This window comes from Tribolium madens, unplaced genomic scaffold, assembly GCF_015345945.1.
Source record: "Tribolium madens isolate multiple individuals breed KSU strain unplaced genomic scaffold, Tmad_KSU_1.1 Scaffold_2;HRSCAF=44;Tcas5.2_LGX, whole genome shotgun sequence".
NCBI lineage: Eukaryota > Metazoa > Arthropoda > Insecta > Coleoptera > Tenebrionidae > Tribolium > Tribolium madens.
In genome coordinates, this window is record NW_025400995.1 from 6,148,917 (window position 1) to 6,172,530 (window position 23,614).

A 23,614-nucleotide genomic window follows, 5' to 3' on the forward strand; every position below is an offset into this window, starting at 1 on the left:
GTAACTTTTTAACTCAGATTATTATGCCTAGTTTTCTTAGTAATTTTCCTATTTTCCATGTATTATTTTTTAACAAAAACCGTATTTCAACTAAAACATCAAAAAATAACGTTGAATTTAACTTTTTAACCTATTATTTTAATCCTTTGTTCTAACTCGGATTTTCCTAAAAATATCAATCTTTTAGAAAAATGAGTCAATTTTTAAGTTTTAGTCGTTAAAGTTTATTGTTGAGTTTATTGAGGTCTATTTAAAAACACAAAAAATTGTAAAAATTTGTGATGTTATCTACATCCACGTGCCTATGGATCAGCATAGAAGCTTCCATAAGGAGACGTAAACATCACGCGCTTTACCATCATCAAAAACCTTGCAACCGTTGCACTAATTTATATTATAAATTCAGAATAGGAAATACGCGTTTTAGTCTGAATATTATCTGGTTTAAGTTAGTAGTTTGAAAATAAGAATTTAAGCCATTCATTATTGTAAGAGTAAATTAATTGTGAAGTTAGTGAAATAATTGTAAAAGTGAAGTTATAATAATAAATTAAGTGTAATAATAATTTTGAGTGAAATAAAATAATTTTTTAAAAATAGAGTTGTCAACGCTCCCACGTTAACTAATGACCTGTTTTTAAGCCCATTTTATCTATTCAAACATCAATTTTTTTATGGAGACTATCCTATTTTTTTATTTTTTTTTTTTTAATGTAAGCCAGATTTTTATGCCAAAAATAAGGAAAACTATCCTTTTTTATGTTTTCTAAAAAAATATGAGCCAGACGTAACAACTAAATCTGTGGTTTTTGTTGAAAAAAAATGCATAGAAAATAAGAAAATGACTAAGAAAACTAGGCATAATAATTTGACTTAAAAAGTTACATATTATAGACTACTAAAATTGAAAATCAATTAGTTTTTCAAGTCTACATCACACAAATAAAGAAATATCTAGCATTGAATAATAAAAATAGAAGACTAGACTAGTGTGGAAATTTTTAAAATCGAATTCCATAAAAAATTGAGTAATCATTAAAAAAAATAATTTACTAATCCATCTTTATCAGATGTAGTCATTATATTACTATTGTATTTATTTGTGATTATTTAAAACAACTCTCATATCTTTATTATATAAAACTCTTTTCCTTTTCCTGCATGTAACTTTTTAGGTAGATTGTGTTTGTCTTTAATTGTTTGTTTTATCGTTTTTAAAAATACATTTGCTATTTCTAATCCTGATTTAGTTTTTAAAGGTTCTACCCATACAAATTTAAAAAATGTGTCTTCAGCAACTAGAATATAGATTAATTCTTTGTTAATTCTTTTAAATTTATTAAAATCATTCGTTTTTGACTTTTTTGTTTTTTGTTCTTAAAGTATAGCTTGGATCTTCTGTTTTTCCTTTTGGTCTATAAAAAACAAAAATATCTATTTACCAAGTACCATCAATACCTCTGTTTTCAAAGCGACGTGTTGGGGTTTAAATAATTCAAAAATTATAATATAATAATAATAATATCTTTAAGGTGATTTAGAAATATAATGTTTCACTGATTGACAATTTCTGCAAGGAAATATTCTTCTCCATCTTTTATATTTTACAATTAATTCTCGTTCTCCAGTGGATTTAGTTTTCGTTATTACAGCTGTCCAACCGAGGGGTTGGCAAAATGGTTCGGGATTTGCGGTAGATTCCGTTAGAATTCGCTAGATTCAAATTTTTTATTGAATTTTATTATTTTAATAATTAAGAAAAAAGAAGCTCTACTCTAAAATGACCCCGCAGGAACCAGTACTTCTATATATAATCTCACAATTTTTTGTGTTTTTGAACAGACCTCAATGGTCTCTTTTTCAAAATTCAACGACTAAAACTTGAAAATCGACTCATTTTTCTAAAAAATTGATGTTTTTAGGAAAATCTGAGTCAGAAAAAAAAGATAAAAAATTAGGGTAAAAAGTCAAATTCAACGTTGTTTTTATGGATTTTTGTTCAAAATAATGCATAGAAAATAGGAAAATGATTTAAGAAAACTAGGCATAATAATCTGAGTTAAAAAGTTACACATAATAGACTACTTAAATAGCCTTTATTTATTACAAGATAGCGTTACTGTTACAATAAAGTCGGCAGTGAGCAACATTCTTTTATAATTGTTTAGGTACAAAAACAATAGGTCATAAAAATATAAATAACATAGGCACAACTTTATAATAATTATTTAGAAAAGACAATGATGAATAAAAACTATGTTTAGAATACAATATAATACTTTAAATAATTTCTTTTCTCTTTTGAAAATACTAACAGACACCAAACGAGATCGTCTTACAAAAAACGTATATATGAACTGTTCACTATCATAATCACAAAAAAGGAATGTCTTCTGAAGTGAATTAAATTAACTTAATACATAATTTAATAACACCTAAAGTTATGCTGCAAAAAAATACACGTATGTGGCACAGAATGGTATGAATGTTGAATAAGAAAGAGACTACCTAAAAATCTAATAAAATTTATAATTTCATGTAATATGCGAATAATAAAATATTAACACTATATAAATGCGTTTTAACATACTGATGGCAATTTAAATGCAAACTAATACAAATCTCAGTCATCTTATTCGCTGCAGTTCCGTCCAAATTGATTATCTTTGGTCACATTGTATTAAGTACTAAATTTGTTGCTATTATTTAAACACTGCGTTATCATTTACACACATTGGAAGTAAAGTGGAATTCATAAAAAAAAACTCTAAATAAAAAAATAGTAACACTCATTTCTATAACTCTATGAAGGCACACTTTTATAGGCCATTAGAAGTCACTTAATTAAATTCTGTATCCTTGTGCCATCATAAAAATTATAACTATATTAAAACCAACTATGCTACAAAAAAATTATTGTTAGCCTACTTGTTCATTCTTTATCACTGAAATGATCATAAATAAAAAAGCTGCATGTACACTTCAGTAAATGCACATATTTATTATTCCTACAGTCTAATTACTTTTATCAAAATTGTAAAATAAATATATACTAAGAAATTAAACCTCAAAATTTGGAAATTTTAAACAAACAAATAGCACACTATTGATTAAATCACATTATAAACACTAAACCTACTTCGTATTTGTTATTAAAACAATATAACAAAACGTCCCAGCTACCACAACTCACAACGTTAAAGTGATTCTATGGTTTACAAAGTAATTTTCATCCAAAAATATATGCTTCTCTTTGGTCAAACATTATTTAAGTACAAATTACGCCATAGTTCCAGGTGAATCAATCAAACAAAAGAAAAATTAGCTGCCGCACAGTCAGTAGTTTTTTTACTTGACTATGAACACCAGAAACTACGAGTGCTTGGAAAACAGAGCAAAATACAATAGATTTAAAAATTAAACTTTCTCCTTAAAATTAAAAACTCAGCACCACGATTCTTCTGCTCCATTTTGGCTTCCTTCCTCGCTAGCATCGTCTCCATACATGTCGGCCAGTTTACGAAAACGAGGTCCGAAACTCGACAAATAGTTAAATTTCAAGTCACCCTCGTCTGTACAAGAAGCAAGTGAGGAAAGTGACCCTGAACTATTGCCGTCTCCCTCGTAGCCATAATGGCGCACATCATCACAAGGCAAAGTGTCTTTATCACAAGCACGTTTTTTATCATCTAAGAAACTACCAATGTCAGCAGGCACTTCAGCCTTATATATATTGTCGGTCATTGGTGGTTTTTCGTCAATATTATCTCGCAACACAGACAAATCAAAGTTGGTGTCACATTCGCCGCCACCTTCATCTTCATAATTGATTATATTTTCTCTAGTATCGTCCAAATCTTTTTCATTGAAATTGTCTTGTTTCCTCTTATGTACGACTACCGCCAGTAAAAGAACTAAAACAAAAATTAAATTAAAAACAAATCTAGAAAATCTAAAAAAAACCTTACTCAACAAAATCGCTAAGCAGACCAAAATGGCGACCAAAAAATTCGAATCGATACCGAACTTTGCAGCTTGAAACATACCATAATCACACGTTCCTTCGTGAGCATGGTACTTATCAGAAGGAGCACCAAGATTATAAACGTACGAGTTATATGTAAAGTTTGTTATACAGCCTCTAAAGCCTACAGAGGACGGTGGGTTCGACCAGACCATTTTCGACTCTTCTTCTGTAAATATATTGGATCGGCCACCAATTTGCAAAGGCCCATTTGTTTTCAATAAGCCACCTTTTTTGAAGCTTGCCCATTTTATGCAATCACTGGGACACTCATCCACTTCAATTTGTACTTCCTACAGGAATATTACAACACTTACAACAATTGAGCCATTATGATAAGTTACATACCACATTTGTGTAATTAATTTTGATTTTATGGCTTCCACCATCGTTAATTTTTTTGTAGTCTGAAATAAACTCCTCCGTGTAGTCGCCAAAATCCACTTTAAGCACAACAAAACCACCTCGCATTTCGACAGACATAAAATCTAGAAAATTTACAAGATGACGATTGGTTTGTTCTCCAAAAATGCAAGTTTAGTTTACCTTTATTAAATTCTGCTTGTCGTTTACTGAGAGGCCCCACATAAAAGATAAGTCCATCGTCTATTTGTGGAAGAACATTGAATGAAATAACAGTGTTATTACAAGAATCAAACGTCGGGTACATCGCCCATCCATCTCCGGCGAAACTAATCCCCAAACTTTCACAATTCGGTCCAGTAAATCCTTCAGGACAATTACAAATTCCATGTTCAATTGGCGTTCCGCCATTGAAACACTCGTTCGTCATATGTTTTCTACATTCGCAGACGGCTTCAGCCACAGCTTTAACGCCAACAAAAGATGTCTTGTTTGTAAAAACAACAGCGGGTTCATCTTTAATTTGTAAAATATTTGTACATGAACCATTCAAACAAACATCAGGTTGTAAACATTCGTTTATGCTGATCATGACAAATTCGCCTCCAAGTTCTCGTTCCAACTGAAATTACATTTATAAAGTTTATACTTAAAAAGACGTCAAATTACCATTTCTTGTTCTGCAGTCACTTTATTGTTTAACTTCTCAAGTGGATAGTATGGTGAACCATGAGCGGAAAAACGGACGTCTATAAAACTGGAGTTGCGCGATGGCATCACGGTAAAAACATCTACGTTGTCAATAGAAGTATTAAAAATTTCAGAAAGGCGTTTTTGAAGCAAGTCTTTTTTACTTGGAGTCTGTAAAAAAAACGAGTTACAAATTGTACTACAATTGAGAAGGAATTTACCATATCATTTCTTGAAATAAATTCTTCTGATGTAATTCCTTTAAGTCGTATTGAACCCGACTTACGAACAGCTTCTTCTGGTATTTCCTTAACAGTAACTGTCACATCTGCATGCACTGTATTGATAGTATGATTTATCTCTTCCCTTACTACGAAATTTAGTTTATAGACGTTAGGAACTATATCTTTCTTCATCGTAATCATTCCCCCGATTGAGTTAACAATAAAGTTACTATCCAAGTAACCATCAGGTTCAAATATCTTGTCGGGTAAATCCCAATCATCTGGATCCGTTACATATACCCTTCCGATTTCAGTATCTACTTTAATACCCTAAAATAAAAAAGTTATTTTCATACTATACTATACATTTTTAAAACTACTACCTCATATTTGTACACAAATATTTCACTAGAACCATCTTGAGCCGCATTATCGTTAACATCCCCAATAATAACTTTCAAAATACTAGTGTCAGACTGTGGAGGTTCACCGCTGTCTGTAATTTTAATAGGAACGTTGTAATATTTTTGCTGCTCTCTATCAAAGATTTCTTTCGCAAACAATTTCTGATTTCTAATTTCAAATTTCTCTTTCATTTCGTCAGAAAATATTTCAAACTTAAAAGGTTCACCGTTACTAGGACCATCGTTATCCTTAGCAGTCAAACTTATAATCGGAGTTACATCATCTGGAACTTGATTTTCGTACCACACAACTTCCGTCTGTAATAAAGTGTGAGTAAAATATAATAAAAAAAAACAAGATTGTTATACTTGTTCTAAATATGGAGCGTTATCATTAATATCTATAAGAATGAGGTTGATTTCAGCGTGATTAGATAAAGAATTAGGTCCTCCATCATAGTCATATGCATATATGTATGCTTGACGACTAGTTGAGCCATTTGGAGGATCACGATCGAGTGGCTAAAAAGTAATAACAATTAAAACACTGTTAAGTTTAAAAAAAACCTACTTTGACAACTCTTACGCAGCCATTTTTTCCAACAGAGACAAATGACTTGTCTACTCGATAAACAATTCTCTGATCTGCATTTCTATCTTTTATGTCGGGATCATAGGCAGTCAAAGTGACGATACAATCTGAACTAACTTGTTCCTCTTCAAATTCAATGTCTTTGTTATATTTATTAAAAACTGGAATTTCATCGTTCTCATTTGAAATCTGAATAAATACTTTTGCTGTATCTTTATATATTCCATCATTGGCTTGCACCGTTAAATTGTAGTTTTCAATTGTCTCATAATCGAGCTTATTCTTGACTTTAATTCTTCCTGTCGTAGGTTCGATGAGAAAAGCATCATTTATATTACCCTCTATTATGCTATATTCTATACGAGAAGCTGTATCTGCATCTAAAGCTTTTACTTCAGTAACATCTTTCTGGGAATCAGCGTTTTCCGATATGTTATACACTTGATATAAAGTTTTAGTAAACCTCGGTTGATTGTCATTTTGATCTTCGATACTTATTTGGAACTTCTGATTAGCTTCGTTAGGCTTATTTTTTGAAGCGAAGAGAGCACTGGGTGCAGAATCACGTGCTTGCACAGTCACGTGATAAAGCTTTTCTTTTTCTCTATCAAAAGGGACTTTTGCAGTAATTACACCTGAACTACTGTCAATTTCGAATAAATCCTTATGATCGAGCAATTCATAAACGACAAGATTATTGGGAGAAGTTCCATCTTTGTCAATTGCTCTAACTGTCATTGCTTGAGCGCCAACTTTATCATTTTCTACGATACTTCCTCTTAACAGTTCGATAAATGTCGGAATTTCATCATTGACATCCTCGACTTTCACATTTATTGTCACAGATGCATATAATAAATCCTTATTTTGAGCACGAACTGTAAGTTGATATTCTTCAACGGTTTCATAGTCTAAAGGTCGTGCCAGTGTGATTATTGCTGATGTTGAATCCGATGGACTTAAAATAAATGTCTGATCCTTGTTCGTTTGAGTAGTTTTTCCTTTGACTAACTCGAAGACAACACTTGGATCATTTATATTCGATCTAGAATAATTAAAAATGAAATAAAGCAATGCGTAATGCCTATAAAAAACAAATACTCACTGTACTCTAAGTGAGACTATAGGTGTCTCAAAGTCTTGTTGATCTTCTTTCAATTTTATTACTTTGTTACCACCTACTACTTCTATTGTTGGCGGCCTCTTATTTGAATCGACAACTGTAAATACAACATCAGCTCTTGCTGTGTTCTTTTCTTTTCCATTATCTGAGACCTCAACGGTTGACGTAAATCTTTTGCCCTGTTTCTAAAAGAGAATAAAAGTAAAAGTGTATTGGAAAATAATAAACAACTAACCCCAAGTAATTGCTGTTTTAAATAAATGACACCAGTGTRAGGATCAATTCTAAAATAATCTTCAAAATGGTCATTTCCAGTATTAATAAATCTGTATGTCAATTTGGCATTTTCAAGTGTGTCCAAGTCATAAGCAAACACCCTTAAAACTTCACTATTTTCGGGAAGATCTTCAGAAASATTGCTGGAGTAATCCTAAAATGCATTTCAAATTGAATTGTATAATGTAGTATAATTAAGATTAAGATAAAAATCCCCAAAATTACATACGTGTTGATCAAAACTTGGTGAATTATCATTAATATCTTRTACTGTGACTTTAATTGTGCATATATCAGCCAATTCAGGTCGCCCATCATCTTCAGCACGGACTGTTAAATAAATTTCTTTTTGTCTACTTGGTTCGTCTCTGTCGAACGGTATTGCAGTCGTTATTTCTCCTGTTGTGCTATTTATTCTAAAAAAAGGTCGAGTCCCTGGTGGTTCTTCAATAGTGTACGTGATTCGTCCACCTTCTCTATCTGGAGGATCTTCATCAACAGCTTGAACCTTAAAAATTCTGACATCAAAAAAACTATGTTATCTTTTGCTACTCCATTACTCTTATAACAAATGTTTGACTCAGTTGTTCTTCTTTTACAACAGGATTGTACTTCTGACAGTCTTTGAACATGGGTTTATGGTTTTCTTGATACTGAGACAAACGTGCGTTTTGATCTATATTATTGTCCATTATTATGCCTGGAAAAAATGGAAAATAAAAACATTGCATGCCGTTGCCAAAAATAAAATAAAATAATAAATAAATAAAAATAAAATAATAAATAATAATATGTATGTGCTCAATAAAGCTTCACTTTTTATTTACGGTATAATAACACTGATAATAATATCAATTTCTCTGGTTTCCGGGCTCTTCGAACTTCGACCATACAACCTTGATGCATACAATCAGCGTTAAAAACAACTTGTTAATCTACTGCATTATAATTATCAAGCAAATTGAATGCCGGAAGTAAATGCAGCTCTACTCTAACCAACAATAATAATCAGGGCGCGGACAAAAAGTCGTCGGGTGCTCATTCTTTAGCATTCTTTTTTTCTACTACAAAATATTTTTGTATGTTGTTATGATAAAGTTTTGGTTATTCAAGCTCCGATAATATGCGTTTCCATGAACGGGTAAAAACATTCTTTTTTCAATAAAAAAAAAATATATGTACAGTCGAACAAAGTGAAAATGACGCTTCAATAAACCAGCCCCTGCTGTGGATGCCAACCCTGCTAACCGCAAGCAGGCAGGATCGTAAATTATCGGATTGCAAACTTGACGTAGTTTCAAGATAAATTCCTTTAGGAGCCGGTTTACAGAAAGCGAAATGAAAATTTAGTTCACAATTATTAAACTAATTCGAATTAATTCGCCATTTATTTTGCATTGACAAAAGTCAAGTTAAATGAAAATGTAATTTTTTTTTAATGAAAAATTTAACAAACTATTTCTTGAAGAAAATTATGCATTATTTTATAAAATATTTATTTTATATAAAATCAAGTTTAAAATAGAGAAAGACTATTTCGTACAAAAATTATGTTACTTAATTCAATTTTATTATTAATGCATAATTTTCTTTAAGAACTGGTTTTTGTTAAATTGTGTTGTTATAAAACTAAACGTTTTTATTTAATTTAAAAGTAATACAATTATCAAAAAATAAAAGCAGAACTAAAATATTTGAAATAATTTTGCCGTTTTTTTCCTGGTTTAATTAAATAAATAATTTTGATTCGTTTTCAATGACAATTGCAAAACTAATAGAAAACTTACGGCCGGTTTACAAAACGTGTTAATCGCAATTAAATTTTAAACTTGACGTTTGTCAATGCAAAATAAATGGCAACTTAATTCGAATTAGTTTACCTAATTATGAATTAAATTTTCATTTCGCTTCTACTCACAGAATTACAACCACTCGTGGTTAAGGCACACGTGGAATTAATTTTTCTTCTCGCAAATAAACAATAGTTTAATTCATTTGTTGTTTTACATAAAATGTAGTTTAAAATAGAGAAAACCTATTTCGTTCAAAAATTATGTTAATTAATTCTAGTTTGAAAAAACAGTTAAAAAAATATTAAGTTAATAATGATTTGTTTTTTCGTCGATGTCATTATTAATGCATAATTTTCTTTAAGAACTGGTATGTTAAATTTTTATTAAAAAAATTCAATATTTTCATTTAATTAATTTGACGTTTGTCAATGCAAAGTAAATGGCAAATTAATTAGTTTAATTCTGAATTAAATTTTAATTTGGCTTTCTGTAAACCGGCTCCAAGAGGAATTTATGTTGAAACTGCAATCCGATAATTTACGACCCTGTCTGCTTGCGGTTAGAAGGGTCGGCATCCAGCAGGGGCTGGTTTATTGAGACGTCATTTTCATTTTGTTCGACTGTACATACATAGCTATACAGGCAATTATACAGAGTGTCAATTTTAAAACTTGTAATCGGCAATATCTCTAGAACTGGAAAAGTTATTGAGAATCACTGAAAACCGTTTCGGTGGTTCCTAAGGGGAATCAAAATGACATGAGGCACCTCCATCCCAAGTTGAAAATTTTAAATGACACGATCCTACTTGTGATACATCGTTGGAAAGCTTATAAAACAACCGCTTTACAAAAATGTCATACAACAGCCTATGTGGTAAAGCCGCTTTTCCAATTATTCAAAAACGAAGACTTTAAATTTTCATTTTTTTTATTATATTCAAGAGTGGCTGAAGGTGAATCACTTCCCATTTTTAAATATTTTAAACTTTTTCAGTTGAAATATATTGCCGATTGCAAGTTTTAAAATTGACACTGTATATAAAAAATACTACGCTTTTATTAACTTCATTGACTTCTAAGTTTGGTTTAATTTCTTTTTACTGTACTTTATTCGTTATAGTAGTTAATAATTTTAATAATTAATTGAAGTTCTGAACTGTTAATGCGTTAGTAAAGTTTTACACAGGTTTTGTGTTTGTTATGAGATGAGAGGAAAAATATACAACTCAGAAACAAAAACGACAAAAGCTATTCTCAAAAAATCCGTACTTTTTCTGCATCGGGTATTATATTTATTACTTTCATTTAAACATCTTTTATTGTATCATTTATTCCCTAGTATCAGTTATCTCTGAATAAAGTGTGAATTGATAACAGGTCCATTTATCTTATTTACAGATTTACACAATCATTAAAAATATCGTAGTGCAAAAATAAAAAATTATTATTACCAGATTATTGAAGTAATACTTATTTTTGTATTAATATAGCGTGAGATTTTGATCAAGACCCTAGATTGAGATACAAAACTCATTCGAATTAAAGTTTCAAATTGACAAATCTAATGTCCTATTTCTCACACAAATATCAATGAAAAATGTGAAGATTAAAAAAAAGGATTTTATATTGTATAATTATAATTATAATTGTATAAACGTTTACAATTTTATTATTACTCATTCTCTGTTCAATGCACAATTGCATAGCTATGGAAGTGTTATTTTCCTTATTTTACTTAGTTAGTCACAGGAAATTTTACAAAATAAGGCGCGGTAGTGAGCATATTTTTTTATAGCCGAATATTTACTTTCTAAAAAATTGCTGGTTCCAAAACTGATATTTAAATGTAATACAAAAAATATAACTTTCATTCAGGATTTATTGAAAAAACAATTTAATATAAAAAATGTAAACATCATTAAAAACACAAAATTTTTAGAAAGATATATATCACAAAAAAGTGAATTTTTAGCAGTAATCTAGTTTCATACTCTAAATGACTAATGATAATGGACCTGAACCGGAAAGTTATTTGTTATTTCATAACTAAAGAATCTAAAAAATCTTTACAGAATAAACAATAAGCATTGTAATTACTAATTATATTGCAACCCAAAATACAACTTTTTGAAATCAGTCAATTTGTGTATTCACAATTTGCATCAAAATATTTCCCATGCGGAATCCAGAAACTCCAATATTTGTCTATACTGTACTATTGTAGCAGTATTGAGGTTAAATGTTATCACAATTTTATAGTGTTTATACGGTGATTGACACGTCTTTTTCCTAAACACTGCATTTATTTATCTTCGGTGAGATTCCCATAAGACGTTGATAGTGAATTTCATTCGCTGAGTAATATTTACTAATAGAGCCAACAATGAAACAAAATAAAAACTGTATAATGTGTGCTAAAAAATGCATAAATTAACATTCACAGCAGTCTTCACCATGTGAAGAACTAAGCTCCTTGTTCCAGGAAATCCTATAAAATACTTACACTTACAGAAAACCAACATAGTAGACAAAAATGTACAGTGAATAACTTTGCACAAGTATGTTGAAAACAATAAAACTAGATATTATTCTTTTTTAATGTAAGCTTTTGTTCTTTTAGAACCTTCCTACTATTATAACTTCGGTTAATTGCCAATGAGTGCAGTTTCAATTTTCAAATATTGCAGATTATCGAGCTAGGGTCAAATACATCAGTTATAATTTAAACTATAACCTTCAATAAAGAAAAGTAAATATTGTGAATAAAGCAGAGAATAAATACATATAACAATTTAATTGTTTAAGTGAAAATTGAATAATTATTATTATTAATCAGTAATCAGTCAGGGTATCAGAAGATTGTAAACAAAAACGCTGATGCATAAAATAAATGTGCAAATATAAAAACATTTTTTTTATTTACCATGTTTCGTAACTAAGTAAAAATTCTGCTTTGCATTTTAACAAGCACCAGATCATACAACTACTTTTAAGATCTCGTAATTGCACACTCAATAATCCGTCTCAGATGAAAGCCAAAGGTGACCGGTAATCAATATCTATGAAATCCATATTATTCACCTAGTATTATGATGACTTTAAAAAGGACTTTATAATTAAAAAAAATCAGAAATCAACACTAGACAAAATCTGATCCCACTGTTTCTCCACATGACCCAAATGATGCTGTACGTCAGTAAAATAGTTTAATGAAACAGCTTTTTCCCTTTATCTTAGTTTATTTTATTACCTAAATCACTACAACCGCGGAGCGGTTTAAGTCTAAACGAGGCTTAATACTCTCTCACTTTCGTTATTCACAAGCAATTTATAGTCAAAATTTTGGTTGATTTCGTGTTCATCGAAATGTGTGATTTGGAGCGAATACATTTTGTAAAATAAATTTTTGGACACATTTAATACTCTACTTGAGAAAATGCATCTCAAGTGACTTCATAATGAGAAACAAATCATATTTGGAATGTTTAGATCTCAGTAACTTGCTAGGTATTTTATATTCAATCAAGCACATTGACAACGTTCAAGTGAACAAAAAAGACGCCTCACCATTTCAACAAATATGCTGTACAAGCCCATAAAAAGTGTAGACGCTTAAAACCTATTTAAATAATTAACAATTACCAATTTTCCTTTCAAAACGTTAATTTTATAATTTTCATTCAAAATTTAAATGAAAGTAATCAGAATGCAAATCTAAATTAATCAATTGCATTTTTTAATTAATCTAAAGTTTAACGTGATTGGTTTCTCTCATTATTATAATGGCCGACTTGAAATGAGCCAATCACCAACTTCATTAAAATTTTTGAATTAACCCAAAGTTTTAAATGAGTGGACCCTCACGTAATGGCTGAACCGAAATGGGCGAACCACAATGCTTACAACGTTTACAACAATTCTTACGTTAATTCATTGATAAAAATGTTTACTCAATTATTCGTGTCCAAAAAAAAATTCTGAATCATGTCTCTAGGAACTGATCCCCTATTCAGAATTATCGATGATTCATGCGAAAGTAATTTTGTAAATAGTTGACATTATCTTGCCGTAAAGTAATGAAGTGTTTGATAATTAACTTTCTTCAGTCAAATTCAAATTTTCCAAGAAATCACAAAGGGCGACAAACGGAAAATAGTATTTATCCGTGGTTGACGGTATTTAGTGATTCAGTCGGTTAAAATTTAAATGTTATCGTGCTATTTTAAGTGAGTCATTGACTGCATCATGAAAAAATTCGATTTGTAATAATTCTGGTTGCTACTATCAGTTATCAATGTTATCATTTATCGGTTATGAAAAAACGGTAATTAAAAGGGTGGCAGACAAAAATTGAGCAAGAGAGTGACTAAGAAAATGGGCACAACTTAGTGTAAATAAAACTGATTTGAATTAATAATCTCAGTCCAGTTAACGCCCTTGATAAATCACACTTCAGACCAGAATAAGGGCAACAAGTTGTATTCAACAGATTGCAGGAGGGAGGATTAAGGCGTGACTTCTGTTGACATAAGTTGAACTTACCACTTTGTGTAAATGATGGGGTATTATTTTCTTGAGCACTAACAGTACATTGCAGATCGAGTGGTAAATAAAAGAGACACCACCATAACAACAGCCTAAAACGGCCCATTTTACCGAATTATCACACTTTAACTTCTAGTAACGATTCGTTGATTATCTCGATTATATGAACACGTAAACACAACAAAATAGGATTTATAAATTGCACTTTTTATCATTATCGTTTCATGAAGGCACTTCTCATCACGAATTTTTTCTTTAAAGACACAAAGAACTCGCACTCGTGCACTGTTCCATTCCTTTACACGAGTGTAACGGCATCTAACGCTGATCTTGTTGATTTCTTCACATTCCAAGCCGGTTATTCGATTGGTACTTTACAAATAAATCACAGACGATTTCTCCTGGTACTTCACCAACACTTTTTACATTGTATACTTTGCATTTTCAGTTTCACAAATGAAAACAGGATCAACCACCTTCTACACGGATATATTCAACAGAAGGAACAAAATCATAATAGATAAAACCATTATGAATCACAACCAATAAAGCGACGATTTGAGCGCATGCGGTGTGTGAATCACCAGCTTTTGCACTTTCTAATGCAAAAATGCCTTCAAAAATTAAAATGAAACACCAAAATTACACTAAACTACGTATTTAAAATCGATAAAAAGTCAGTACTTCGGGGAATACAAATAAATTAATTCAAAAATTTAAAACAGGAAATAACTTATGCCGCCATATTGGCCCTGCCCTGGCATTTAAATTTAAAACTCGATGTAACGTATGCAGCCAACATTACAACAAGAATACATGAAAATACTTGTGTTGTAAAATTATATAGAAACATTACTTCAGAAAAGTTTAAAATTCTGAATTACGCTTACTTCACATGGATAAAATAGCTCTTGATTTTGATCACAAAATTATAACAGTCTTCCGTAAAATCATTAAAAAAAAACTAAAATTTCTTATATATGCAAAGGTGAGGTCTATAAAAATTTTGATCTCTTGTTGTATTGGAATACAAGAGTAATATTAAATTACAGTAGTTAGCGTTAACACGTGTTCCTTTAATAGAGACTGAGGCTATTCGAAACGCTGGGGAATGATTAGGGGGCAAGGAAATCAAAAATACACATGTTTTTCATGTCTATTTCAAAAAAGCAGTAAAATGTTTACAAAAATTACCAATTAAAATAGATCTTTAATATGCTTAAGTAAATTAAACATCACATTATTAGTGATAATAAAATAATGGAAAAATTACAATAATAAATAATGAGATCAATAAATCATTAGTAGTTTTTAATTGCTTTTTACACTTTTTTGCCTGTTACTTCATCACATAACGCTGCCAGTTCCAGACTCCTTTATTTTTTGTTCTAAAGAATTCTCCAGCGGTTCAGTTTTAATTTCCAACCTTTTAATAATTGCATTTTGTTTCAGTTCTAACGCTTCAAACTGACTCTTTAAGAAAATTTTTCTTTATTTGCTCTAAAATAAAAACAAATAAATAATAAATTCGTTTGTTTTATGTCATACTTTTCTATTTGTTTTGAGGCGTGAGCCTTGAGAGATTCGTATCTTTGGGCTTTCATTTTAAGATTCTTTTCCATTCTTTCAATATTATCTTTAAAGACCTCTTCATTTGCTTTAAAACCCTCAATAACAGCTTTGGCCCGTTCATATTTCCTGAAAATAAAAGTTTTAATGTTGTTTATGGGTGAAACATAAAAAAAACCAACTGAATAATGTCATGGGATGCCATTTCTAAAGTTGCCAAATTATCCTTAACAGTTTCATGTAGGTCGTTCAGTTTTTTGTATTTAGTATCATGACTTGCAATGTTTTTTCATATTCTTCCAAAAGGAGAACGCACACTTTATATGTGTTTCTAAAGACCACTCAAATGTGGATATTTTTACATCAATCGACGCGTCCTTAAGAGTGAGCTCTACCCCTCTTAAAGCGAGATCTACCTCTCTCTTTCCAAGTAATGCAAAGTAAATGACAGCATTTTAATTCTGTTTTACAAATAACCGCTTTATTTATAAAGTTAGCGTTTTGGCGCAATGGTAACAATATTTCTTACCTGAAGACGCGTCGATTGGTTTAAAAATATCCACATTTGAGTAGTCTTTAGAAACCCATATAAAGTGTGCGTTCTCCTTTGACTAAAAATATTGCAGAATTATTTACACTACATAGAAATGCAATAATTTTATATTACTTCATTTTCTAATCCTTTTCAGTTCTGTCATGGAGATCATTTAAAGCTTTCGCAGCCTTTTCTTCGGCTGCTTTAAGAGCCTCTTGTAATTTTGATGTAGAACTGTTTTCTATAATTTTTGATTCAGACTTCAGCGCTTGAGTTTGCTTTATTGAGTCTGCTTGAGTTTTTATGATAATCTCTTCTTTTTGTCTCACTTTTAATTCTAAGCTAGCTATAGTTTGTTGCGATGCATTTAGCTGTAGCTTTAAATCAGATATTTCTTGCTGTTGAGACAACTTCTCTCCTGAGTCTAAAATAATCTAAAAAACATCATCAAAAAAATTAAACGCCTACCAACGAGATTTGCCAAATATACATTATTTTCCTGGGATGCCATAATAATTTTATTATCACTTAGACATATGATATTCAAAGGTGTCTCAGAGAGTGTACACAAAGCCACTTTCCTTTCAGAAATGTGCTTTGGGCATCAAATGTATTTATTTAGAATCATTATTTTCCCTATAAAAACAATTATTAATAAAAAATAACAATAAACAAAGTAAATTTACCTTATTATTAAGACAGTAATAACAATAACACTTACTAATTAATGAAGTTGTTGGAAGGAATTTGAAATTATATATAAATGTATTAAAGCAATTTTGGGCTATATTATATTATTTAACAAAACACTTTTTATATTGCACACAAAATTGTTCAAGGAATGAATGACAATTAAGGTTACACGATAATGTCTTTTACTCGTTGACTAACAATTACAAATTGTTTACGTACTTTTTACTTTTATTCCAAATAATGCATTATATTAAAACATGTGTCTATCTTCTTAGCGTTAAATTAACTCCATAATATTTTTGTAACCAAATTTTCAGATTACAACACTGACATTTCACGGCAATAATATGAAACAAAATTAGCATTAGCATTAACAGTGTCAAGTAATTTAAAAAATAGTATAAGCATATATAAGAAAAATCAATTTTGTTCTACAAAGTGATTTTAAGTCTAATAATAGGCAAAATTTTACAATGTGTTAGATTATGACCAGCTTTTTCGTTACTATCATCGTTATTGAAAAAATATAACATACTATTAATTTGCTATTGCTATACAAAGTTTCTAGTTAAAATTGTGTTCACCTATTTTTTTTTTCAAACTTTTTTTTAATGAAAGATTTTTACAAAATACCTACGGTTGAAAGTTGTTTGTTTTTAATAAGTAATCAAACATATGCATATAAATTAGACCAGAAGCGCCACAGAACAATCATCTGATTTATGCCTAAAATTTTAAACGTAAATCTTGCACGTAAAAGTGAATTGATTGCTGATGTTTAGAATTGACGTAACCAGTGTTAATTTTTCATCTAACTTACAAAAAATAAAATACCTATCTAATTTATTTCATACTTTTAAAAACAATAGGTACTTTTAGCTTAGATGTACGAGAGGTAACTCCATGGTTATCTTTAGATTATAATTTATTGAAAATTCAAGATTATCTATTAGATATACATACCTATTTTGTGTTCATTTAATAAAGATTTTGTTTTTTTTATTATCAATATTTTTCTGTTGTAATTTTCGTAAAAATCTATATCTTGCACTACTCATATTTAATTTTAAAACTGCAACTGCAACTGCAAAACAGCAACATAATTAATAAAGTATACATTTCCAAAAATTTTCTTCAAATAATAAAATTATTCGTTGGCTGAAAAAGGCTTATAGTATAAAGTTTCAAATTAATGTCGTTGAAATTTTAGTAGATAAATTGATGTTTTTTAAGAATATCATTTTTTCCGTTTTTTTTTTTAATAATTGTAAATGTTAACTGTAGCGTTACAGTAAGAGTAATTCTTTGATTTGTAATTTTTTTCAATTTAAATTTCACCTTCCTTTTCATAATAATAGCCAAATATTGTGATGTAATTATAACTTTTTTGCTGTATCCAGCTTCCACTCGCGTGCCCTACATCTAGAAAACTGTGGTAGTCCAGCTAGTAAGTGAGGCTTTCAAACCACCTCAATACCTTCACAATATGCATAGTAAAACTAGATGATATCAGGATTGTTACTTATATTTACTATTATTAAATTAAAATTAAATTATAGACTATGATTTACATTTGTGTTAGACTTTTTGATAACAAATAGTTAATTATATCAAATGTAAAAAATATTATTGTTTTATGAAATAGTTACACATTAAATTCGGTTATTATATAACTGGTCCCAAAACTATTACAATATCGCAAAATTATTTAATAAAGAGAAATCTAACAAAGCCAAAAGAATTGACCGTATCTTTTGGCCTTTCCATTCTAAATTTAAAAAAAATAATTCTTAAATTATTTACTTATGTGGTTATCATTTGAAATATGAATAAAAACTTTTGCTGTATCTTTATATATCCCATCATGAGCTTGCACCGTTAAACTGTAGTTTTCAATTTTCTCATAATCGAGCTTATTTTTGACTTTAATTCTTCCAGTCGTAGGTTCGATGAGAAAAGCATCGTTTATATTACCCTCTATTATGCTATATTCTATACGAGAACCTGTATCTGCATCTAAAGCTTTTACTTCAGTAACATCTTTCTGGGAATCAGCGTTTTCCGATATGTTATACACTTGATATAAAGTTTTAGTAAACCTCGGTATATTGTCATTTTGATCTTCGATACTTATTTGGAACTTCTGATTAGCTTCGTTAGGCTTATTTTTTGAAGCGAAGAGAGCATTGGGTGCAGAATCACGTGCTTGCACAGTCACGTGATAAAGCTTTTCTTTTTCTCTATCAACAGGGACTTTTGCAGTAATTACACCTGAACTACTATCAATTTCGAATAAATCCTTATGATCGAGCAATTCATAAACGACAAGGTTATTGGGAAAAGTTCCATCTTTGTCAATTGCCCTAACTGTCATTGCTTGAGCGCCAACTTTATCATTTTCTACGATACTTCCTCTTAACAGTTCGATAAATGTTGGAATTTCATCATTGACATCCTCGACTTTCACATTTATTGTCACAGATGCATATAATAAATCCTTATTTTGAGCACGAACTGTAAGTTGATATTCTTCAACGGTTTCATAGTCTAAAGGTCGTGCCAGTGTGATTATTGCTGATGTTGAATCCGATGGACTTAAAATAAATGTCTGATCCTTGTTCGTTTGAGTAGTTTTTCCTTTGACTAACTCGAAGACAACACTTGGATCTTTTATATTCGATCTAGAATAATTAAAAATGAAATAAAGCAATGCGTAATGCCTATAAAAAACAAATATTCACTGTGCTCTAAGTGAGACTATAGGTGTCTCAAAGTCTTGTTGGTCTTCTTTCAATTTTATTACTTTGTTACCACCTACTACTTCTATTGTTGGCGGTCTCTTATTTGAATCGACAATTGTAAATACAACATCAGCTCTTGCTGTGTTCTTTTTTTTCCATTATCTGAAACCTTAACGGTTGACGTAAATCTTTTGCCCTGTTTCTAAAAAAGAATAAAAGTAAAAGTGTATTGGAAAATAATAAACAACTAACCCCAAGTAATTGCTTTTTTAAATAAATGACACCAGTGTTAGGATCAATTCTAAAATAATCCTTAAAATGGTTATTTCTAGTATTGATAAATCTGTATGTCAATTTGGCATTTTCAAGTGTGTCCAAGTCATAAGCAACCACCCTTAAAACGTCACTATTTTCGGGAAGATCTTCAGAAAGATTGCTGGAGTAATCCTAAAATGCATTTCAAATTGAATTGTATAATGTAGTATAATTAAGATTAAGATAAAAATCCCCAAAATTACATACGTGTTGATCAAAACTTGGTGAATTATCATTAATATCTTTTACTGTGACTTTAATTGTGCATCTATCAGCCAATTCAGGTCGCCCATCATCTTCAGCACGAACTGTTAAATAAATTTCTTTTTGTCTACTWGGTTCGTCTCTGTCGAACGGTATTGCAGTCGTTATTTCTCCTGTTGTGCTATTTATTCTAAAAAAAGGTCGAGTCCCTGGTGGTTCTTCAATAGTGTACGTGATTCGTCCACCTTCTCTATCTGGAGGATCTTCATCAACAGCTTGAACCTTAAAAATTCTGAGATCAAAAAAAACTATGTAATCTTTTGCTACTCCATTACTCTTATAACAAATGTTCTTCTTTTACAACAGGATTGTACTTCTGACACTCTTTGAACATGGGTTTATGGTTTTCTTGATACTGAGACAAACGTGCGTTTTGATCTATAAAAAATGGAAAATAAAAACGTTGCATGCCGTTGCCAAAAGTAAGGAAAATTTTTAGAAATAATATGCAATCTAATACAAGCAATATGTCTGTGCTCAATGAAGCTTCACTTTTTATTTACGGTATAATAACACTGATAATAATAATAATATCAATTTCTCTGGTTTCCGGGCTCTTCGAACTTCGACCATACAACCTTGATGCATACAATCAGCGTAAAAAACAACTTGTTAATCTACTGCATTATAATTATCAAGCAAATTGAATGCCGGAAGTAAATGTGGCTCTACTCTAACCAACAATAATAATCAGGGCGCAGACAAAAAGTCGTCGGGTGCTCATTCTTTAGCATTCTTTTTTTCTACTACAAAATATTTTCGCCTGTTGTGATAAAGTTTTAGGTATCCAAGCTTCGATAATTTGCGTTTCCATGAACGGGTAAAAACATTTTTTTTCAATAAAAAATAAAAAAAATATATATACATACATACCTATACACGCAATTATACAGAGTGTCAATTTTAAAACTTGTAATAGGCAATACCTCTAGAACTGAAAAAGTTATTGAATCACTCAAAACAGTTTTGGTGGTTACTAAAAGGAATCAAAATGACATGGTAAGTGAGGCACCTCCACCCTCCACAACCATCCCAAGTTGAAAAATTTTAATGGCACGACCCTACTTGTGATACATCGTTGGAAAGCTTATAAAACAAGCGCTTTTCTTTTCAAAAATGTCATACAACAGCCTATTTGGTAAAGCCGTATTTTCAATTATTTAAAAACGAAGACTTTAAATTTTGTTGTTTTTTTTATTATATTTGGGTGAAGGTGCATCACTTACCATGATATTTTGATTCCCCATAGGAACCACCAAAACGGTTTTGAATGATTGAAAATTTACAAAATAAGGAGCGGTAGTGAACATATTTTTTAATAGCCGAATATTTACTTTGTATAAAATTGCAGGTTACTATACGACTCCAAAACTGATATTTTAAATAATTATAATGCAAAAAATATAATTTTTATTCAGGATTTATTGAAAAAACAATTTAATAAAAAAATGTAAACATGATAAAAAAATACACAAAATTTTTAGAGAGGTTTTGTGTTTTTGTAAAATATGTCACGAAAAAGTGAAATTTTAGCAGTAATCCAGTTTCATACTGACTAATGATGATGAACCTGAACCGGAAAGTTATTTGTTATTTCATAACTAAAGAATCTAAAAAATCTTTACAGAATAAACAATAAGCTGTTAAATCACCCTTTAGACTATTCGAAATCAAACTAAAGAATTCTGAAAGAAAGGTATTTATTTCCGATTATTACAATTGTTTCTCTCGTAAGACCACAAATCTCAGAATGACGCCCTCGAGTTCCCGATTAGTCCTCCTTCTTTCGGTTCCCTTGCCCCGTCCATGCCCTCAGCACGTATCCACAAGACCCGAAACCAGATTACGTCATCGAAATCGGTACGCATTCTAACAAAGCATTGTAATTAGTGATTACTAATTATTTTGCAACCCAAAATACAACTTTTTGAAATCAATTAATTTGTGTATTCAGAATTTGCATCAAAATATTTCCCATGCAGAACCCAGAAACTCCAATATTTGTCTTATACTGTACTACTGTAAGCAATATTAGGTTAAACGTTATCACAATTTTATAGTGTTTATACGGTGATTGAGACGTCTTTTTCCTAAACATTGCATTTATTTATCTTTGGTTAGATTCCCATAAGACGTAGATGGTGAACTCCATTCGCTGAGTAATATTTACTAACAGAGCCACCAATGTAACAAAATAAAAACTGTATAATGTGTGCTAAAAAATGCATAAATTAACATTCACAGCAGTCTTCACCATGTGAAGAACTAATAAGCTCCTTGTTCCAGGAAATCCTACAAAATACTTACACTTACAGAAAACCAACGTAGTAGACAAAAATGTGCAGTGAATAACATTGCACAAGTATGTTGAAAACAAAATAACTAGATATTATTCTTTTTTAATGTAAGCTTTTGTTCTTTTAGAACCTTCCTACTATTATAACTTCGGTTAATTGCCAAAGAGTGCAGTTTCAACTTTCAACTATTGCAGATTATCGAGCTAGGGTCAAATACAGCAGTTATCATTTAAACTATAACCTTCAATAAAGAAAAGTAAATATTGTGAATAAACCAGAGAATAAATACATATAACAAATTAATTGTTTAAGTTAAGGTTTAAGTGAAAATTGAATAATTATTATTTATTATTAATCAGTAACAATCAGTCAGAGGATCAGAAGATTGTAAAAAAAACGCTGATGCATAAAATAAATGTGCAAATATAAAAAAAATATTTACCATGTTTCGTAACTAAGTAAAAATTTTGCGATGCATTATTTTAACAAGCACCAGATCATACAACTACTTTTAAGATCTCGAAATTGCATTAGATAATGCACACTCAATAATCCGTCTCAGATGAAAAGCCAAAGGTGACCGGTAATTAATATCTATGAAATCCATATTATTATACCTAGTATTATGATGACTTTAAAAATGACTTTATAATTAAAAAATTCAGAAATCAACACTACACAAAATCTGATCTCACTCTTATCTTTCTTGTTATAACTCGAGTCTAGATGCCTTCTACACATGACCCAAATGATGCTGTACGTCGATAAAATAGTTTAATGAAACAGCGTTTTCCCTTTATGCTAGTCTTCTTTTTATTATCTAAAACACTACAACCGCGGAGCGGTTTAAGTCTGGACGAGGTTTAATACTCTCTCACTTTTGTTATTCCTACAATTGTAGGGCCATTTTTGAGACACAAAGTTAAAGCCGATTTGAACACGTGCAAACTTCATTACAATGGCCGTTGGTGAACTAAATTTGCGAAAGGAACGCAATTAACAATTGTCAGGGAAATTATTTTAGGCCGGCGGCAATTTTAACAACTCACTACTTTAATAATTTTGAAAGTACTCAACCACTTTGAAATAATCCTGTCAGAACAGCTGGTGCCAAGGTGTCGAGGTCAGGTCATCATTTAATGATAAGGCAACGCCTGTAAAAAT

General features: G+C 30.4%; 3 protein-coding genes and 1 long non-coding RNA gene across 5 annotated transcripts in view; all 4 read right to left on the bottom strand.

Moving 5' to 3' along the window:
* Positions 1 to 2,077: 2,077 nt before the first annotated feature.
* Positions 2,078 to 14,689, bottom strand: LOC123006470 (DE-cadherin). The gene is made up of 14 exons (XM_044400977.1): positions 14,034 to 14,689; positions 8,257 to 8,396; positions 7,926 to 8,204; positions 7,656 to 7,850; positions 7,403 to 7,605; positions 6,277 to 7,342; positions 6,075 to 6,227; positions 5,685 to 6,023; positions 5,299 to 5,631; positions 5,057 to 5,248; positions 4,571 to 5,009; positions 4,373 to 4,512; positions 3,969 to 4,317; positions 2,078 to 3,914 (listed from the first exon to the last, which is right to left on the bottom strand). The coding sequence occupies exons 1-14, from the start codon at positions 14,140 to 14,142 to the stop codon at positions 3,445 to 3,447; spliced, it is 4,407 nt and encodes a 1,468-aa protein (XP_044256912.1). The 5' UTR covers positions 14,143 to 14,689; the 3' UTR covers positions 2,078 to 3,444.
* Positions 14,690 to 15,176: 487 nt separating this feature from the next.
* LOC123006704 (transforming acidic coiled-coil-containing protein 3-like) lies at positions 15,177 to 16,765 on the bottom strand. The gene is given in 7 exon segments (XM_044401387.1): positions 15,177 to 15,404; positions 15,406 to 15,523; positions 15,526 to 15,536; positions 15,585 to 15,734; positions 15,788 to 15,892; positions 16,273 to 16,574; positions 16,631 to 16,765. Coding segments are annotated over 7 exon segments (753 nt in total). The 5' UTR covers positions 16,652 to 16,765; the 3' UTR covers positions 15,177 to 15,358.
* A 1,575-nt stretch (positions 16,766 to 18,340) lies between these two features.
* On the bottom strand, positions 18,341 to 19,723 carry LOC123006209 (DE-cadherin-like; the record flags this gene model as incomplete). Its single annotated transcript, XM_044400513.1, has 2 exons — positions 18,341 to 19,514; positions 19,575 to 19,723. Coding segments are annotated over 2 exons (1,035 nt in total), but the record flags the coding sequence as incomplete, so codon positions are not given.
* A 7-nt stretch (positions 19,724 to 19,730) lies between these two features.
* LOC123006210 overlaps positions 19,731 to 23,614 on the bottom strand; it is a 12,055-nt gene continuing 8,171 nt past the window's right edge. Inside the window, exons 2-6 of one of the 2 annotated variants that reach the window (XR_006412807.1) lie at positions 23,528 to 23,604; positions 20,429 to 20,531; positions 20,097 to 20,375; positions 19,827 to 20,021; positions 19,731 to 19,776 (exon numbers count right to left, since the gene is read on the bottom strand). This is a non-coding gene — a long non-coding RNA (uncharacterized LOC123006210). The remainder of the gene's footprint in view (positions 19,777 to 19,826; positions 20,022 to 20,096; positions 20,376 to 20,428; positions 20,532 to 23,527; positions 23,605 to 23,614) is intronic. The other variant, XR_006412806.1, reaches the window with a different exon arrangement.